We start from the raw sequence: 21740 nt of genomic DNA on the forward strand, positions 1-21740 counted from the left end.
ACAAGTGACGCTGATAAAAAAGCGATCGAATGACACTGATACAAAAGCCTTACTTCTTTTGGCGATCTTTCCGGCCAAGAAAAATTTATGAAAATAATATCTCTTAAAAATTCACATACGCTATCATACTGAAATGTCTTCACATATTTCATAATGTCTTCAAATTGTCTTCACAAAATCAAATGTCTTCACAGTAAATCAAATGTCTTCAAAATGAAGACATGTCTTCAAACCTGGCATCCCTGGTGGGCAATGCCATAAAAAAGGTGCAAAATTTAACAACACATCGGCTGTGTCTACAAACGTCATATCGTTCCGCTGCCAGCCGTCAATTTTGTCAGTCATTATCAAGTTTCCGTAACGAGAACTTCGTTTTGATTTATGGTCCGTTTACGCGAGTGAAAAAAATAGTGATAAATTTTCATTGATTTCAATATTATTGTTGCTTACCCTACACTGTGGACGGGTTCGCAATGTATCGACGCAGGGCTTCCGAGTGAATAATATAATGAAAGGATCTACAGAAGGCAAAGTGGTGGTGAAAGTGATAAGACTGTTTTAATTTTATATGCTAACCACTGGATACAGTATTTCGGCAAAACTTGTGCGGGAGGAGTAATCTCACAAAGCGAAAAAAAACTAAGCTTCCATCCGCGCATCCTGAATATTGTTCTGCGAAGAATCGGTCTTTTTTCTCTTGTGTGTCGGAGAGTTTAGAGAAAAAAGAAATCAAAATGGCGCGTCTACGTACATGTTTTATAATTTTGTCAATGTTGACGACTCTCCTGGCACAGTCTGTCCGGCACGGATTCCCACCTGATTTTCTTCATGTCAATTATGACGAGGATTCCGCGTCGAGGCAGCCATTCGTGATAAACCGTGCTGCCGCTGTTGATGGTGAAGAGGATAGTGTGCAAATTTTCAGTCGCTTGAAACGTAGTCCCGCGGGGTCCAGCTCGGGCTCCGGCTCCTCCATGGGGAGCTCATCTTCCGTGACCGCCAGCCCCACGAATGGTAGCAAAAATCCACTCCCGCAAGTGATTGAAACCAAAGTGAGTACAAAAATATGCAATTTGTTAGAGAACGCAAACAATGGTACGTGTAAATGTATTTTCGAATATTGGGCTGAAATTTGAAAGTGGTGCGCAAAATGCATCCGTCCTTATTGATTTATTTTGAAATGTTTGCAATGTTTTTCTGCGGTGCACTTTTCCGTTTGTTTTTGTTATGATGAAATCGAGAATATATTTAACACAGGAACAAAATGATGTGGCAGATCGAATTACAACTAATTATATGTTATGAGGCGTTAATTGTTGTATTGTTCGAAATCATGCTGGAGAGCTGTATTGAATTACCACCATTTCCAATTTTGTGTACTCAGGAAACAGCTCGTCAGTGATTTATCAATCGTTATATTTAATTTCGTTCTCCATAAACAGGGGAGCGCTGTATCCCTCTCTCCTCCATGTCTGGTTCCGCAGCGTTTGTGACTTTCGTGCGGATAACTGTAAAGCTATGGAATCATCGTTATAAGTGATCCCATCATGCGTTGGAATCGGTCAATGCCCTTCTTTGTGCCGGAAGAGCAATGTGGACGAAGTCGCAGATTTGTTTTGATACTCTTTCATTCGTAAGCAATATACATTCGAACGACAACTTATTTTGAGGCTTGTTAGGGATGTGAACTTCTGGCGTGTTTTATTCGTTATTGTCGAATTATTCCAATAAGTTCCAGTCTCACACTGCCCATGGGTTCAAACTACTACATATTTTTCAGTGTTCATAAACGTACATAGTCATGCGATGGGCTAGGGTCGTCTTTTAATCCACCAGCTCAAACTTCTTAGCGAGCGAGCCTCTAGGGAGAGTAGCGAGTGTTTGCCAAAACGATCGATAAATTGTTATCAGTTCACAGCGAGATATTTCTTTGTTCGGCTCCTTATGGTGTAGTGCGATGACTGCGAAGACAATATTAGCTTTGTTGTTCAACAAGTGATATCGCTTGCACTGGAACTTTGGCAAATAAAAGTTTATAATTATTTTTCGACTGATATCAATTTTCGTTATCTTCGTTGGTGAATTCAACTTGGAAAACATTTTTTTCCATTCAAGAGTTTGTTATTGATAGAATGCCACGAATTTCACTTTCGATTGTTTTTTTTATATAATTCGTACATTTTTACAGGCTCAGTTTCAGAGAACCAAATTGTTAACTATATTTTTAAAGGATATGTAATCCTCTTCTTAACTCTGTGGTTATTATGGTAGAAAACTGATTACTCGCGGTCGACTCGAGTTTAGAACAGACATTTTTTTAGGAAACGGATGGGACATAAGAAGATTGTAACAATATTGATGATCACACTCAATTCTTAAATCTTAAACGAAGGAACCAAACGGCGGGGTTTCGTTTCTGTAAAGCAAATTTCCACATAAAACGACATATCAGTGTCAAGCAGTAGCTTCTCTTCTTTGTAGCTTACTTTTGCAGTACGGATACAACGCGCCAGCTAACGTGTAGAAGCATAATATGCGAACGAGAGTGTAGTTGGTGTACTGTCAAGGTCGCATGACGAAGAAAGGGGGAACACCAGAGATTGAGATTGTGAATGCTATGCCGTAAAAAGAAGAAAGGAAAATATACAAATGTGTACGGTGTGATGCTTTCCGAGTGCACGACAACTGCAATTGGCTAAATTTTTAGATATGATTGTTGTGGCTGTTTTAGTTGTGAAATGTAACTGTATAATGCGATGCAGCAATGAAACTAATCACAGGACCACTTAAGAAATGAGAGTGGGTGGAATCAGTTGAGTAGATGTTTATCAAAATGATTTATTTCAAGAGAATCGTGTAATGTTTAGTTTTTTCTTCTTGCTCCGAAAAAAATTCGTGATCAGAAGTTTTTGGTTTCCGACCTTGACAGAAGCTAACCCAAGCCAATTGAGGTTGCGATATTCTTAGAGCCCCCACAAACTGCAGACTGATTTATCGGCCGATAGTTTGGTCGGCTTCCTAATCAGTACGGAGAGGTATGCATGTGCGCACATTACGCCGATTCAGTTGGATCGGTTTTTGCAGGCCGATCCGACCAAACTGTTGGTTGACAGAAAGTCTGTAGTATGCGGGGGCTCTTAAAGTAACAAATCATAACAAAACATAGATGATTGAAAAATGTGGAGTGCCACATTTGCGCGTATGTTCATAAATCGTTTTTTTTATTGAAACACTTACTAAGATCACACTATTTCCCACTTGATTCCTTAAATTTTTTGTCCAATGCCACTGATGACTGCTCCCATGATCTCCAGTTTTCTCTTCATCATTGCCCAATATTTCTTTATTGGACGAAACTCTGGAGTGGAAATTTTGACCAAACGTAACTGTATCATCATGACACTTGATGAAGATCAAAATCCGTTCGTTGAGGCACTTTTTGTATACTTTCGAATTGTTGATCTTTTTTCTCTAAAATATATTTTTTATTAAGACTCCTGACGGGGCCGGGAGTTCAAGATTTCGACAATTTTTGCCATATAACTATGCTAGTAATATGTAACCGATTACTCGCGTTGCCTCAAGGTTAGGTTGAAGTGATTGGACATTAGCCGAGATATCACGCGAATGAAATCACGACCTACATTGAATCCCTTGAACCATGCACTCGTCGATACTTAAGGGATAATCGTGTGTAACCAACGACCGAATTAATCTTTACTCCACATGCGCTGCCAACTAACGAATGCTGACGAGAAATGCGGAAAAAATCATCATAAGCAATTTCCCTTTCAAAAAGTATGCCTTCTGAAGCGCCCACCTTAGCTAGCGAGTCTACTTTCTCGTTCCCCGGAATCGAGCAATGGGAGGAAGCCCATGCTAAGGTAATCATGAATAATTTTTCGACCAAAACACTCAATAGTTGTCTTGTTCTTGTGAAGAAATAAGATGAGTGTTTATCATCAACCTTCACTGAAGATGCCGAAGCCAATGGAGCCGTTTATGAGTGAACCGTCGGTGAAGAACATTCTATCAGATCTAACTTCACGATGTTTTGCCGAAAAGATCGGTGGAATTACACCAGAGAGTAGATGATCTGGGATTCCATTGATTTTTTGACGCATGGACAGATAAAAAATGACAGGAATAGCAAAAGTATGGGAAGTAAACATAGTTGGAGATGCCTGGTGAAGGGCGCACGACGTGGGTAAGGTACTCATAGTATAAAGACATAAAACTTGACTGAGAAGTCAGTTGGAGTAGATTTTCGAAGTTATCAATCACCAATGTATTCATGATCTTGCAACGGATAAGAAATCTGTAAAATAATTCTGTGAACCGAATAGTAAGTGCGGATACTCCTGCCAAGATTTCGAGACTCATCGTATGTGTCGAATGCAAACAACCCATGGCTATACGCAAACAACGACATTTTATCCTCTCCAGCTTAAGAATATGAATCCTGATAGGAAGCAAAAACAGCCATGATGGGCGCCCCACCATGTTTCCGTTATTGTTTGGAGAAAATTGATTATTTGCAGGCATTTCTGTTTCAGATGCGCAATGTGTCTTCCCCAGGTACATTTAGGATCAAAATATAAACCCCCGGTATTTGAAAAACATGGAGTGCATGATCGTTTTAGCGGATATATGAAGCTGGAATTCGGCGGGTTTGTTCTTCCTAGACCAACCGACCATTTCGGTTTTCTACGTAGAGAACTCGATACCCAGCTTGAGAGCCCACGTGGACAGGTTGTTCAGAGTATCTTGCAACGAATTCCGCAGAACGACGGTATTATCCTTGATGGAAATAACTCCATCGTCTGCAAGTTGTCCCAGCGTGCAGTCTAGAGATGGGCAAATTAGCTCATCATGGCGAGCGGCTCAGAGCCGTTCAGCTTATACAAGTGAGCTGCTCATTAGGAACAGCTCTTCAGCTCCGTTGAATTTTGCGGTTGTCCACACAATTGCAGATAAAACGTAACTACCATGGGTCATTTTATAGTATGCATTTCCTTAATAGACAGAAAGCAAAAAAAATAAACGAATTTAATTTGTAATTGTACACAAACTAAAACTAATATGAGTTCTAATAATATAATATACAACAAATATTGAATGCTGAAATCCAACATAGAAGATGCTTAGGATATGCTGAACTTAAACAACAGAAGAACCAGCAGTAGCCAAATAAAATGCCTTCAGAAATATTGGCCGAGACAACGTTTTTTGATGAAACTACCGAGATTTTTTTTTGCATCCAAGGATATAAAAATAAATCCACTAATAGGCGCAACGAGAAATAATTCTTCGCGATGACGAAGGTAACAAAAGGACCATTATCAATCATCAGCACTCATGCCGGGTGGTTTTCTGAATTGTTTTGATTCAGCACACTGAAATAAATTTATGTGTTTCCACAGTCATGTTTAAAAAACAATATAATATAGTAATTTCATTTACAAGCATATAATAATGTTTATTAGTTTGTTTGGCGATGTAAGAAACATTTAATGAAGTAACGAATGATTGAATATCTTCAAAACAAAAACCTTTTTCATACCTGGCATCTATGCTAAAGCTAAAGAACTAAGAGGGACACACGAAAACAAACTGGCGTCATATCATAAAGCGCGGGAGACGAAAAATTCTTTCGCGTCTCACAATTCACACTCTCTGCAACTTTTGCGCTCCACAGCTATGCAGCTCTTCAACTCAACAGCTCACCAGCTCATCAGCTCAGCAGCTCAACAGCCCATCAGCTCTCCAGCTCTGTAATGAGCTGATGAGCTGCGTTGTTTTGATTGCGAGCCGATCCGAATCCGCTCACTATGATGAAGCGATTCGAATGAACAGCTTATGAGCGGATGGCACATCTCTAGTGCAGTCTCTAGTTAGACAATCATTCTTATCATTGACGTAAAAACTATACAAGAGGGATTTAGGCAGAAGCCTTGCGGTAGGCCCATAGAATTGTAACGAGAAGATTTCGAGCTGCCATGAGAGAAAATCATGTGACTATACATTGTACAGGAAATTATTCAGAGTTGGTGAAAGTTCACGATTATGAGAGAAGAGAGAATTTCCATGGGAACTGAACCAAATGCCCCTTTGATATCTAGAAAAACAGAAGTCATTTGTTCTTTGCGAGTAAATGCTATTTGAATTTCAGAAGATAACAGTGCGAAACAATCATTGATTCATTTACCTCTGCGGAAACCAAACTGTGTATTTAACAGCAAATTGTTCGTTTCGACATACTTGTCCAAACGAAGTAAAATCATTCCCTCCAACAATTTACGAATACAGGATAACATTGCAATGGGCCTATACGAATTGTGATCGCAAGCCGGCTTGTTGGGTTTTCGTATGGCTATCACTCTCACTTGTCTCTAGTCATACGGGACAATATTCAGCTCCAGAAATTTGTTGAACAAATTCAGCAAACGCTGTTTCGCCAAGTCTGGAAGATTCTTCAATAAGCCGAATTGTTACACGAAAGAAGGGCAATTGAGAATTCTACCATCGAAAAATTCCCATAACCACTTTGAGGCGGTATGTCGCATACGACGTTCTGTGTAGGGACGAAATCGGGACAAAACTTCCTTGCAAACTTTAAAATCCAACAATCAGAGTATTTCTCGGTTTCATTGGTATGGTTCCAGCCGAGTATTCTCCTAGCCGCATTACAAAGAGTGCTCATAGCGATCCCGCTTGACAAACCATTGACGAACTTCCGCCGACATCCACGCTTTTTTTTATCCCCAATCGTACGCCACCGAACGAGTCATTTCGATCGAAGCGAATAATATTGAAATCATGAAAATTCAGCTCGTCTGAAGAAAGTTGTGTTTCACAAAGGGAAAAAACATCACAGTTAGAATTGTGAATTAAAAATATAAATTGATCTAGTTTAAGGATGATGCTTCTGCAATTTCACTGTATGACCATGGTCAAATACTTGATCTGTTGTACTGAATCAGGCATCGAAGGAAATGAACGCTGCTAAAAAGACACATTCTCACTACCGGAAGCAGACATAATACTATGCTTTTAACACTCCTATACTCGCGCATTGGTCTGTCAGACTGAGGAATCAATAATTCGTCCATTTCTCAGAAAATATCAACACTACGGCTTTGCGATTCTCTCCAGCTTCGTTATTCGTCCTTCGTCATCGTTTAGCGTATCGCATGTGTTGGTACAAAGGGGACGTGTGCCACTTTTTTCACACTTTCGGTCTGACACACCGACGCGAGTATAGGAGTAACTTTTTTGGACCTGTGCCTTTTTTCATATTCTAGAATATTGTTGAATGAAATGTATAAATAAATGTTAGTGGCGTGGACTATTTATTGAATATAATGCATAAGATCATTACCGGATTATTCTTATTTGATTTCAGTCCTTTTTGTAACTGGATTGAGCTGATCCATATTTAAACTATTCGTCGATATATTCGTCGTTAAATTCATACGTTCAAAATTAAAATATAAATGTTTGACTTTCGTATAGTTATTCGTTAAATATAATGGTCATACATATACACACTTGTGAATGAATTTCACTTGTGGAAGAATTTTAAACAGTAAACTATAAACTAAACGGTGGCTTAAGGTAATTTTTAACAGTTACAGTTTCGGGGATATTTTTTTTATAATGGACAATATCAACACGAAAACAAGAAAATGAAAAGGAAGTTCCTAGAAATCATTTTATATCATCATTATATCATCTTATAAAAAGGAATTAATTCTTAGTTTACCAAGAATATAGAGACAAAGAATATGCAAACTTCATACTCCAGGGCCTTTATCATCTGGTAATTATCTAGAAGGTTGTTATACATTCTTCTCTTCGATAAATGATCCGGAAACAATGGCCACATTACAGAGAAGTTCAATTTTCGGTCTGTGACACCGTGCGCGAGTATACGTGTTATGATTTTGCACGCGAGTACAGGAGGGTTAAGACAGTCATTAATATTCAAATCATTCAAAATGTAGTCCACCAGGTCAGAAAGCGCAAACAAGCCAGATGACTGTTGCTTTGACCGCGAAAAAGGAACAGGCGTGTTGGGCGTTGTTACGTAAGGTGCTGAGGACCCCTGGTTGGTATAAAAACCGCGTAAACCAGGAGGTACATGCTTCGGTCTATTCTCAGCACACTCGGTTCGAGTTTTCAAACCTACTTGGGAAATTTCGGATTTCTTTCTGGGAGTGATGGAAAAGTAGTAATTTTTCTTTTCCTGATGACACCCTGCGATGTACCGGAACTTCCTGCACTGGGAGCGTCAGCGACAAGCTCGTCGTTTTGCAGGAGAGAGTAAGATTGTCCTGTGTCGTACTGTGTGTACACCGCGCATTGGGAAAGATCATGGGGAGCCCCGTCACAATGAAGACACTTGCGATCTTTTCCGCAAGAAGTCTCATCATGTGACTCTCTCCACAATCTGCGCAGCACCTTTTGTTGCTACAGTAGACGGCCGTTTGGCCAACTTGCTTGCAGTTGTTGCAAATGATTACCCGGGGTACAAATAATCGAACAGGCTAATGAAGTGCGCATATCGAAACGAAGACTGGATGGGCGGAGCCCTTAAAAGTTACTCGAAAAGATTTTTTTCGACGGAGAACTCTTTTATCATTTATAATAGACACGGATTTCAGTTGGTCGCATGCAAGAATTTTCACAGCTTTAAGTGAAGAGTTCTTGAAGCAACCGACTCCATTCTTGAGTATACCAATTCGGGTCAAACCTTATTCAGTGATTACGTCGTCGATTTCTACGTTACGACGGGGCACGTATACGCGATACTCAATTGCAAAGAGATCGCAACGCGTTATTTCATTTGCTTGGGTCCGGTTGGAAATGACAACTCGTAATTTGTAATCTCGGTGAACTCGGAGAATTTGTACGTCAGCTTCTTTGAGATACGAATAACAACTGATTGAGCAATTGTAGCTCGGTAGGTAATGAGTTCCATTTCTTGTTAGTAATACTACAGATTGTAACTTAAGTTGCAAGAGGGGCAGGTGATATACAATCCGTGTGTGTATTTTTTCTCGCAATTGCAAGACCAGTGAAATAACCATCTTCAATCGATACGTAAACAATTTTTTTTGAAAGAATGACACATTTGCCATTTAATTGAATTCTAGTCGCATACATCCAGTCTAGTCGCATAGAAATATTGAACGAAGACTGAAAACATGTTAACTTTGAAAATTTTTGGATATTTTATGTAAAAAAGCTCAGGCTCAAACTCAACTTTCAAGAAAAAAAACAATATAGCTTCCTTGGTCCCGAAACCATGTAAACTACAAAAAATTAATACAACATGGAAAAATCATAACTCAAAAATGAAAAAAATATATATATATTTCGACATATGTTATGTGAAAAACGTTTTGAAATATGTTATGTGAAAAATCCTCAGCTTTGCAGAAAAAATATAAAAAAATGTAGCGCCTTTGGTCCCGAGATTATGAAAACAATAAAAAACGAGTACAATCAATAATAACGAGGGCAAAATTCGAATTTTCTGCAGGTATGGTAATTTTTCAAAAAAGACCAGGTGATTGGTTTTTATTTGATATGTCGATCATCTTAATCGGTCTAGTAGTTCAAAAGTTATGAATTTTTAAAGTCATTTTTGGAAAAAGAGGAAAAAGTTTATTTTTCGGACAACCCTAAAATGGAAATGGTCACCCTACTGAAAAAATAAAAAAATACGGGTCTGATTTTTTGCGATAAAGAACAAAACTACAATCCTTCACGAAAATCTGAGAACCACTATATCGGTTTGGCATGGAATGGCTGTATATATTAGGTTGCCAATGAATGTATGAGGAAAAATCGACCCTAAAATTTCAAAAAGTTACTATATACAAAATGTTTACCACCTCGAAAAAATATCCTATGCCAAATATCAGCTCAATCGGACTTAAGCGAGAGTGGCGCGAAGCTGCCAAAGTTTGAGTTTTTTTGAAAATCGAAAAATCACCCAAGGGGGGAGAAAAGGAAATCGGGGTTTTCGAAAAAAAATGTTGATGCCAAATGTCTTAAAATTGCATGAAACTTCGGGATCTAGTGTCATCTCGAAAAAAAATTGTCAAAAATCGACACTCTGGGACTTATTTTTTCCGGAATACGAGACGAAACGTATGGTTTTAAGTGCCAATAAAAATAGTTATCTCGATTTTTCATTCGGAACTTGTTGCAAAATGTTGATTTGCACGATAATATATCATATACAAAATATTCGCTCATTTGAACTTCATTTATTAGTGTTAGTTAGTAGTCGTTAAAATTAGAGTTTTTTAAAAACCGAAAAATCACCGGAAATCGGAGTTTAAAAAAAATTGAGATTTAGAGATTTACAGTAATCACAAAAAAAATTGTCAAAAATCGACTTTTCAGACGAAAAAATTACCAAGCGCAACAAATTTTTTTTTTGACTATTTTTTTCGAGATAACATTAAATCTCGACGAGTAATCAAATTTTTGGCAACATTTGGCATCAATATTTTTTTTTGAAAACCCAGATTTTCGGTGATTTTTCGTTTTTCAAAAAACTCAGATTTTAACGTCTGTGACACTAATAAATGAAGTTCGAATGAGCGAATATTTTGCATAGGGTATATTATCGTGCAAATCAACTTTTCGCAGCAAGCTCCGAATTAAAAATAGAGATGACTATTTTTAGTGGCATTTTAAAACCATACGTTTCGTATCGTATTCCGGGAAAAAACTAAGTCCCAGAGTGTCGGCAATTTTCGACAATTTTTTTTTCGAGATGACACTAGATCTCGACGTTTCATGCAATTTTAAGACATTTGGCATAATTTTTTTTTTTCGAAAATCCCGATTTCCTTTACTCCTCCCTTGGGTGATTTTTCGAGTTCCAAAAAACTCAAACTTTGGCCGTTTTGCGCCACTCTCCCTTTCCCTCAAGTCCAATTTGAGCTGATATTTGGCATAGGGTGTTTTTCGACGTGGTGAACATTTTTATGGGGTAACTTTTTGAAATTAGAAAAGACCATTTTCATTGGCACCCTAGTATACAACCATTCCATGCCAAACCGATATAGTGGTTGTCAGATTTTCGTGAACAGTTGTAGTTTTTTTCTTTATCGCAAAACATGAGACCCGTATTTTTTTTATATTTTCAGTAGTGTGACCAATTCCATTTTAGGGTTGTCTGAAAAATAAACTTTTTCCTCTTTTTCCAAAAATGATTTTTTTCAAAAATTCATAACTTTTGAACTACTAGACCGATTCAGAAGATCGACATATCAAATAGAAGCCAATTAGATAGTCTTTTTTGAAAGAATGACACATTTGCCAATTAATCGCATACATCCAGTCTAGTCGCATAGAAATATTAAACGAAGTCTGAAAACATGTTAACTTTGAAAAATCATACCTAAAAACAAAAAATAACACATCTATGTGTTTTGTTTTCAAATATCGGCACTCTGGGACTTCGTTTTTCAAAAAAAACTCAAATTTCAACGTTTGTGACACCAGTAAATAAAGTCCGGATGAATTCATATTTTGCATAGGGTATATTAACGAGCAAATCAACACTTCGTGACATGTTCCGTATGGAAAATCGAGATAACTATTTTCAATGGCACCCAAAACCATACTTTTCGTTTCGTACTCCGAAAAAAAACTAAGTCCTAGAATGCCGATTTTTGACAATTTTTTTTTCGAAATGACACTAGGACTCGATTTTTCATGCAATGACATCAAAATTATTTTTTCGAATGCCCCGATTTCCTTTACTCCCCTCTTGGATGATTTTTCGATTTACAAAAAACTCAAACTTTGACCGCTTTGCGCCACTCTGCCTTAATTCCGATTGAGCTGATATTTGGCATAGAGTGTTTTTCGAGGTGGTGAACATTTTCTATGGGGTATATATATATGACTTTAAACAAAATTAGGATTTGTTGTAATTTTTTAATGAAAACATTAAAAAGCTGTTGTTAGGAAAAACATTTTCGCTGTGTCTTTCGATGTATGGATGAATTTTTGGTTGGTTTGAATAGCCCTTACTATTCATATTTTTTTGGAGAATTTAAAAAATACGTTTTTAAGAAAAATGCGTATCAATTTTAAGAATATTTTTTTGTCAGTGTATTTTTTTTTAATTTGTATTCTTTGATCACAATTTTGTAGGTTGCAAATTTTTGTAAAAATTTAAGAAAAAAGTTTGATTCTTTTCAAAAAGTAGTCTAATTTGTTTTATCTTTTCAAGTATTGCAAATTTGCTTGAGCGACCAATGTCTTTACACCCACAACGTTTCAATCATGCCAATAGCCAGTGGAATTGGCATGAAATTCGTCATTAGTAGAACAGTGGCTGCCAGGCGTTGAAGCTGATTAAGGAATCAATACCTTTACTACATTAATTAGCATATAAAGTCGCCGACTCTTGATTGGACCAGCTGAAAAATATTTCTGTTCGATATATGCCACTGACTCGACATTGGTTGTGCATGATGAATGATAAATTATGCTAACGATTAATTTAACGAATAAACTATCTCATAATTCAAATCTTTTCGCGTGTTTTCCCCCATTACCTCGCACGAATGAAAGCAATTAGTTTTTCTCCTTGAATTACGCTACGTGTTGGACACTGTTTTTACATCCTCACCTCTCAGTCGTCGTAAGCTCTATTTATCGTCGTGTGTTAGAGTATTTCCTAGCCCGATGGGAAATCAAACTCAACTCTCCCACAAGCTAGGAGGTCGAGCTTCATTGATATCCTTCCATTGTAAAGTTCTAGCGAGGTGATGCTATGTAAATCGCAACAAATAACCATCACAATTACAATTAATGCAAGTGGGCGGTGCATTGATTCGTTCGCGAGGAAAACGTCCGTCGCACTTTGAGGTTGTGATGATGTGATGACAATGAAAAACAGCTGGGGTGAATGCTTTTTATTTTGTTTTTATTGCACTGTATGTTGGTTAGGTGTCCTATTTATTTATAGTCGTCGCCGTCGTCAACACAAAAGTCGCTGAACCTCGGCTAATGAAAACCGTGTAGCTGCTCTGACGCGCATTTTCGGGGGGATTCTTTCGATAAATACCACGTACTTATGTGGACTTGTTCTTTTTTATAGCAAAACCAACTAAGGCTAACTAAGAATATAGTTTAACACAGAGTTTTGAACATTATTTCGATGGTGATCAATAGTTGAAGTTAATATTCGGTTTCCTTAGCAGCTCAGAGAAAAAAAAGCAATCTTTTAGCCGTTCAAAGTTCTGGACGAAGAGGACACAATGTTTCTTTCAGATGGATTAATTGTTACTGAAAAAATACTGAAAAATATCAGTCAGATCTCTCGAGAGAATGATTAATCTCTTATTTCTTATTTATTATTGCATTGTACTAAAATATCAGAACTTCTTCGGGCTAGGAATCCGTAAGTAGTCAAAAAAAAGTGTGAAGGTTGTTGTCGAACGAAATGGTCGCAGTCATTTATTGATAATGAAAAAATATTTCATGAAATTTGGAACAGGGATGCCCACAGGATGTTCCCCAACGATGATGAATATGTTTTCGTATTAAGCCTCATTATTCAATGTTTGCCAGGTTAAAAGTAGAAGACAAACAAGCAGAAGGTTCAAATATTTTGTGAATAAATCGTGATATGCAAGTGCAGTCACGATGGTTGATAATATTCGATGAAACACTTATAATGGAATTTCCAGCCACTGAGTGGATCACAGCTGACCATTGTTGTTATCCTCAATATTGCAATGTAATGATTCTATGAAAATGATGTGATTCTGAAAGCGCTTCCAATTGGACAAAAGCTGGCGTTTTTTTCATAACTTCTTCGATTCCGTTCCTTTATCGCTTACAGTGCTAAACATTCTACTTGTATGGGGGTAGCTGGAACCATTCGAATGTGTCACAGTTAAAAAGTTATTCACAAATGCTTTCTCTGTCACATCGGTCAATTATCGTCATTTCACTATCCTCATTATCACTGCGTTTGCCAGTCCCATTTGCGACTGGGCTTCAGATGCTGCATCGATACATTCCTTAAGCCAGTCAGCAAATGACGTTCCATCCCACACATTGTCAGAATAAGCACTATTGTGAATCATGCATCATTGCACGGCATCATCATCACTTCCTACCGATAACGCTTGGATCTGAATGGGTGCTAGGGTTTCTCCTACAATTTATCATCGATAAACATTTTTGTTTCTGTTGGGTGAATAGTTTATGTTCAACACATTCATAAAATATTGTTGATTCCTTTATCTGTTATGTTAGTCAGCGAGTTGCATTTCACTAGGGAAGGACCACCCTAAACACAAACGATGAACGAACAATTCACACAGTAGTAGCGGTATACTCATGCATCATTTCAGAAACCAGATTGCGCAGTTGAGATGAAAGCAAGACAAACCGAAAACAACATGAAGCTTTCAAGAATGAACGGCGGTGCCGCTTACTGCCCCCGCCGGCACCTTCCCTAAAAATGTCGACCGGATGCTGTTTACGTTTATTATGTCTCCGCTTTCGCTTCTCTCTTTTTGGGATGGATAGCTCACACCATTGGTATCTTCCTTCTTAGTTATATAATGGTTGCGACCTTCCCGGACATAAAACATCCGTTCTTAAGAATTCCCCTCCACCTCCACCTTCAATATCGTTGTCGTGCGACTCACAATAGACGAAAGAGCGAAAAGTGAACCGAATCTCGGTAAAAGGGCCGAGAATTAACTCAATTCTCTTTCTGGCACGGATTTGTTTATTTATGCATTAGCCCGATGCGTTGAACGTGTTATTTTCCAATTTGAGTAATGCTGGTGTTCTCCCGTCGTTGAAACAATTGGATGGAAGCAGAGCGGAGCAGTTTGCGAAGGATGCTCTAACTGCAACTGCTCTGGCTCGTGGGGTTATATACCATACTATACAGCGAATCAAGGTTGTGTCCTAGTGGAAGACGTAGCGGGAGCTTATGTAGAATGAGATGCACATTATTTGGGCGAGTAGTGAGACGGAATAATTCGCAATGACTGCGAATATTTTATGCACTCGCAGTTTCTAGTTTCAATCTAGTTTCTATATTAAGAGAATGGGTGGGTGGTAATAGGACACTCTGAAGTGCTGTACTGTTATATCCTGACGAAATTGTTTACCGATTTCGTTTCTCGAAAGCGTATTATTAAATTACAACCATGTTAAATGTACACACGCTTCATCGCTGGAAGAACACAATAAATCTTCGATGAAGTTAATTCATTCCATCTGTGGCACAAAATACTTGACCGGTATTAGTAGGAATTGAGTTCAAATCACGCTAATTATACGAGTTGCCTTGAGACAAGATGATCACGACAACATTCAAATACGGAAAACTTTTTCATAACAAAGGAACTATGTTTAACAAAATGTTATAGAGTTGAAATCTAAAATCTAAATCTAAAAATTTAACATGTCATGAAATTTTGAAAGATTTGGAATGCTGGACCATTTATTGATATATTGCAGATAAATAAATAAAGAACATTGTTACTCTGATACATTACTGAAAATGTAGAAAACATCAAGCGTTATCTAAAAAAAAATTACGTTCTGATTGTCCAATCTGTGCTTCTCAAACTGTGCCGACTAAAACGAGCCACTAACGTAACAGCGAGGCACAATTTGAATATAAGGACTGTTTCGAAAAGTCTTTAGCAACATCTATTCGTGGATGAAGATAAATCGCGATTATTACCTCATTTTTTGTTTTGGTTTATTGAAGATCAGTTCAATGTGAAACAATAATGTGGCTAACATAAGTCAAAATATGATGCTTTATAGAATGAACGCACTTTTGACGAAGGACTATTCATCATAGTTTGCACAGCAGCTGTTGTGCATTTCCTGAATGCTGCTGTCCATTTTTTTCTGAATTCCTCCATGGTTTGGGAATCTGTTCACTTCTTCTTGAAGCTCCTTTTCACAATCGCCCAGTAACGTTCAATTGGTCGGAACTCTGGACAACTTGGTGGATTGATGATTTTCTCGACGAACTGGATATTTTTGTCTGAGAGCCACTGTAATACTGGTTTAGCGTAATGTGCAGATGCCAAATCCGGCCAGAGGTGAGGGGGATACTTTTGATTTTCATAGAGGGGCAGCAATATTTTTTTCAAGTATTCATCTTTGTAAATTTAAACATTGATTGTACCTTTTGTGAAGAAAATAGGAGACCGCAGACCACAAGTATAAATAACTTGCCATATTTGAACCTTCTCTCCAAATTTACTCAGCACAATTATGCATTCAGCATCGTCCACCTCCTTCGCTGCAGATTTCGTGTAGAATTGCAGCTCTGGAAGCGTTCTTGAATTCTGTTTGACATATGTTTCGTCGTCCGTCAGGATGCATTGGTTACTGTTGTCCAGTAGCCGGTTGTACAGTTTTCGTGCCCTTGTTTTGGCTCGGGATTGTTGTTCTGCGGTTTTCGTAGGCACCTTCCGCTTTTTGTATGTCTTCAATGAGTTCTTGACCTGGATTCTTTGAATCATTCCAATACTGGTATTAAACTTTTTGGCCAAATATAATATCATTCATATCATATCATCATATTATTCAAGGAGAACTCGTTGTCATACTTGTGGGTGATTTTTTTTCACATTTGTGTGGTGCACTTTAAACCGTTTTGCGATTTGGTTGAAGGCAGCACACTTTTCAGTACACCAAGTGTGCAGATTTTTTTTTCTTGTGTCAAGATCTCTAGGGCTCAACTCCAACGATCTCTAGAGCTCAACGTTGGTGAGCTTTTTGGTAGGAAAGTGTTGACTGACTGGGACTGACAGTTACAAAATAATAAAATAAAAATATATACGGTTTGTTTTTGGATGTTTTACAAAACGTGACTACTTTCTAGTCGAATTGCTGACTATTTTCTATCTGTACAATAAGTATCTATGCGAGCTGGGACCGACACTGATATTGTGCAAACGCTGTTGATGCGCGCTGAATGGAAAGCGCAGCAAGAAAAAATCGGGGATTAACGTGTTAAACGGAATGAATCGATTGCACAAACTTTTGTTGACATGTAAAACAAACTTTTGCTTGCATGGACACTAAAACATGTTCACCAATTTTTGGGTAGAATTATTATGAAAGTTGCTAATTACTTCTCGATACAGTTCTTATCAATACCATTGCACAATGGTCCAGGAGCTGCATTTAAGTGGAAATTAGCATTTGTAGCTCGACAATTCTTCTCTAGACAAAAATTGTCTTCGACCAAGTGTTATATATGACAGAGGGCATATTTTTGTGTTCACAAAAATAGGGAGACTAAAATTTTCAATGGAATAAATTATATAACTTTCTTATCTTTACAGATACAGGTAAGCATTGTTTAACAATGTTGTAATATCAGTTATTTGAGACATCTTTGTGGAACAAAATTTTGTTCTCTTGAAATAACCGATATAGGGTTTTTTGAGTTGCGTTGGGGTTATCATGAAAAAAACCGTTTTTTGCTCTAACTTCTATATTTTATAATATATAATATGATATAGGCAAACTATCTTCGAATGACTTTTAGAGCTTACTAATACAAACATTTTGCGATGCAGAACTTGTCAATATCTCAACTCTACTCAAAGTAATAGATATTTCTTCCCCAAAAAAGTCGTACGAAGACAATTATGATGTAGAATTTGAAGCAATTTTAATCATTTTTTGTAGATCAGTTTTTTCTATCTTTTAATATAATCGACGAGGCGCTTTTTTCTAAGTTGCATTAGAGTGATCATGAAAAAACGGGTTTTTTTTACTCTAATAGAAATATTTCAAGTTCTTATCAAGACCAACATTTTGCGATGCAGAACTTGTCAAAATAATTTTTAATTTACTCGAATACAAAAAATAACACAGGTTTAAAAATCTCACATTATGTAGAATGAAATATGTTCTTTCAAATGCCGCCAATAAACATTGTTTATGTTTGTCCCAGAAAAAATTACAAACAAATTAAGATAGCGTATTTTTTGGGATGAAGTAGGGGGAATTTTTTGGGAAGAGTAGAGTTGAAATATTGACAAGTTATGCATTGCAAAATATTTGCATTAGTTAGCTCTGAGTCTTTCAAAGAGTGAAGGCGATCTGGCGTAGCGTTAACATCCGTACCTCTCACGCTAAGGGTCATGAGTTCAATTCTCACTCCCGACATTCTTCCAAAAATGGATGTAAAGTGAGGAATCAGTCAAAAGTGTTGAAGGTCACTATAATATAGGAAAAAACAGTTTTTTCATGGTGACCCTAACGCAACTTGGAAAAAAGCACTATATCGGTTATTTAAAGAAATAGAACAAAACTTTTTTCCACAAAGATGTCTCAAACAACTGAGGGTACAACATTATTGAACAAAGTTTACCTCTATCTAAAAAGATGAAAAGAAAAAGTTATATTTTTGATTTCATCGTCAATTTTGGTCACCCTATTTTTGATAACATAAAAATGAGCGTTCTATCATATGTAACAACTTTATTGAAGACAGTTTTTGTTTAGAGAATAACTGTCGAGTTCTAAATGCTAATTTCCACTTAAATGCACCTCCTGGATCATTGTGCATTACGAAAACAGTCGTAACTAACCATAATGTATCATTCTATCCAAGAAAGTAAAGAAAAAGAAGCAGTCTCGTCCACCTGTTCAAACTGTTCATATTACAGGTAGACATTCTCAGAAGAAAAATCAATAAACATATTTTTTTTTCTTATAATTTCTCATTTGTAACATGGATGAGAAATTATCGAGTGTAATTTATTTGTAATATCCATGTTGTTCCGAATATCCTTATTTTCTTAATTTTTTGGGTGAAACTTCAGTCAGAAGTTTTGATTCTCAACGTGAAGGTCACAAAAAAAAATCGAAACTGTATTTTCCGGGGCATTCATCTTGTACCATCATGGAAGCATTTAACTCCGCTGATAATAAAGGGTGTGTCACATCAAATTGCATCACGGAAAAAACGCTGTAGAAATTCGCCCAGTACACCGATCCGTTTTGAAAATTTTAGACAGTAAAATAAAAACTTGAACAACTTTTGGCATTTTCTTTTTATTCATACTTCGAGCCCAAGCCCGTATGCTCGCACCTTCCTCTTTACCCCGTCCATATGGTTCTGTACAACGTCAGGTTGTAGTTTTTTTTGAACAGAAATCCATTTTCTCTTGAAGTCCGCCTCCGATTTGACAACTTTTGGGTTCTTCCGAAGGGCCTGCTTCATAATCGCCCAATATTTCTCTATTGGGCGAAGCTCCGGCGCGTTGGGCGGGTTCATTTCCTTTGGCACGAAGGTGACCCCGTTGGCTTCGTACCACTCCAACACGTCCTTTGAATAGTGGCACGAAGCGAGATCCAGCCAGAAGATGGTCGGGCCCTCGTGCTGCTTCAATAGTGGTAGTAAGCGCTTCTGTAGGCACTCCTTAAGGTAAACCTGCCCGTTTACCGTGCCGGTCATCACGAAGGGGGCGCTCCGCTTTCCGCAAGAGCAGATCGCTTGCCACACCATGTACTTTTTGGCAAACTTGAATAGTTTCTGCTTGCGAATCTCCTCCGGATCGCTGAATTTGTCCTCTGCGGAGAAGAACAACAGGCCCGGCAGCTGACGAAAGTCCGCTTTGACGTAGGTTTCGTCGTCCATTACCAAGCAATGTGGCTTCGTCAGCATTTCGGTGTACAGCTTCCGGGCTCGCGTCTTCCCCACCATGTTTTGCCTTTCGTCGCGGTTAGGAGCCTTCTGAACCATGTATGTACGCAGGCCCTCCCGCTGCTTGGTTCGCTGGACGAATGAATTTGACAAATTCAGCTTATTGGCGACATCCCGGACCGAACTTCTCGGATCACGTTTAAACTGCTTAACTACGCGCTTGTGATCTTTTTCACTGACGGAGCATCCATTTTTACCGTTCTTCACCTTCCGGTCGATGGTTAGGTTCTCGAAGTATCGTTTTCGTACTCTGCTGACCGTGGATTGGACGATTCCCAGCATCTTACCGATGTCCCGATGTGACAACTCCGGATTCTCGAAATGAGTGCACAGGATTAATTCACGACGCTCTTTTTTGTTCGACGACATTTTTCCAAATTTACGAAAAATTGACAGTGAAGCATGGCCAACGTGATCTATACACTCTTATCTGATTATAAGCGAAAGCTGAAGATATAATTCCTAAAAATTAAATTTCTACAGCGTTTTTTCCGTGATGCAATTTGATGTGACACACCCTTTAATCTCATAAAATCCAATCGTATCATACATCTGGTATTTCGTCTAAATCTTTGTAGTAGTCCCAGTTTTAGAAAGGAACGCTTCAACTGAACCTGATGTCACCATCCTTTTTCGTCATTATTTTCACTGTTAGCCTGGTGGATGTGATGGTGTAAACTTGTTACAAAACTGTTTCTCTTAAAATTTCTCCTAAAATTCAATTTTTATGAAATTCGTCAGGTGGTTTTTGGTGAGATTGAAATCAAGGTTTACTGAAAAACAAATTTACTAAAAAATGTTTTACGATCAAACAGATTGAAAAAAAGATCGATTTCACTATTTTTTTGAGTACAAAGAATCGATCCAAATAATCGAAATCGGAAAGGAAAAGATCGATCTTTTAAGTATCGACCCAAGATCGCCCAGTCCTAATTCATTCATTTTTCTGCATCTTCAAGTGTGACAGGGCAAGCGCAATTAGCTATGTATGAAGCGATCACTACTACTACTACACAGACAACTTTGTTGATTGAAGAGGTAGTTTAATTGGTCACGCATCGCCTCTGACCAATATTGATTTGCTACGGCAAACCGTCGTGGAATTTTCCGAGTTTAACCCTTTATCGGGCCGTGAGAACGCATTGCAACAGAGTCAAAAAGCAATGCTTTGTCAATACACGAAATTCGGATTTTTTAATTTTGACGTAGGAATACGTGTTTAATTTCTATACTGGGGTGTAAGTTCAAAGTTTCGAAAACGAAAACGTTACGCCGGAGAACGAGATTTTGAGCGTTAATAGCTCCTAATGGCCGAGTGGTTAGCGTCAAACCTAGCATGCCGGGGGTTCGGGTTCGATTCCCGTTCTGGTCGGGGAATTTTTTCTTCAAAGAAATTTCCTCTGACTTGCACTGTGGTCACGCGTATTCTAGAGCTTGCCACTCAGAATGCATTCAAGGCGTGTTATTTGGCATAGAAATCTCAACTAAGTACTAATGAAAATGACGCAAGTAATATTACGTTGAGACGGCGGAGTTCCTCTAGGAACGTTAGTGCCATATAAGAAGAAGGAGAAGCTCCTAAGAAACTGAACGACATGGTATGATAAACACTTCATTCGAAACATAAAATGTCTACGTGTTCTATGCTTGTTACTTTTTGATCCAAAAACTTGTTTCAATAGCCTTAAAATTGTTTTCAAAACAGGCTATTGAAATCACACCAAGTGATATAAAAGCGAGTGTCGCCTGGAAATCCACTCAGTTATGATTGCGCAACGATTGAGGTACCATCGCTGGAATGAATGTTTCCCTAACACAGACTTCTAAACTATGAAGCCTGGGGAAATCGGCATTGCAAAATAGATACAAGCATCGGATACTTTTGTACTCGTTTGCGTATTTGCAAATCAGAATGTTTCCCTACAGATTTGAAACCATGGAGCATGGGGAAATTGGCATTGCAAATGAGATGCAAGCTACGAGT

At 38.0% G+C, this 21740-nt stretch overlaps 1 protein-coding gene across 1 annotated transcript in view; it reads left to right on the forward strand.

The window, feature by feature from the left end:
• Window positions 1-342: 342 nt before the first annotated feature.
• Window positions 343-21740, forward strand: part of LOC129765035 (sortilin-related receptor-like) — a 79297-nt gene continuing 57899 nt past the window's right edge. Inside the window, exon 1 of the mRNA XM_055764848.1 lies at window positions 343-1052. Within this exon, the coding sequence (XP_055620823.1) occupies window positions 735-1052 (318 nt within the window). The 5' untranslated portion in view covers window positions 343-734. The remainder of the gene's footprint in view (window positions 1053-21740) is intronic.

The sequence above is a fragment of the Toxorhynchites rutilus genome, chromosome 2 (genome assembly GCF_029784135.1).
Source record: "Toxorhynchites rutilus septentrionalis strain SRP chromosome 2, ASM2978413v1, whole genome shotgun sequence".
NCBI classification, from domain to species: domain Eukaryota; kingdom Metazoa; phylum Arthropoda; class Insecta; order Diptera; family Culicidae; genus Toxorhynchites; species Toxorhynchites rutilus.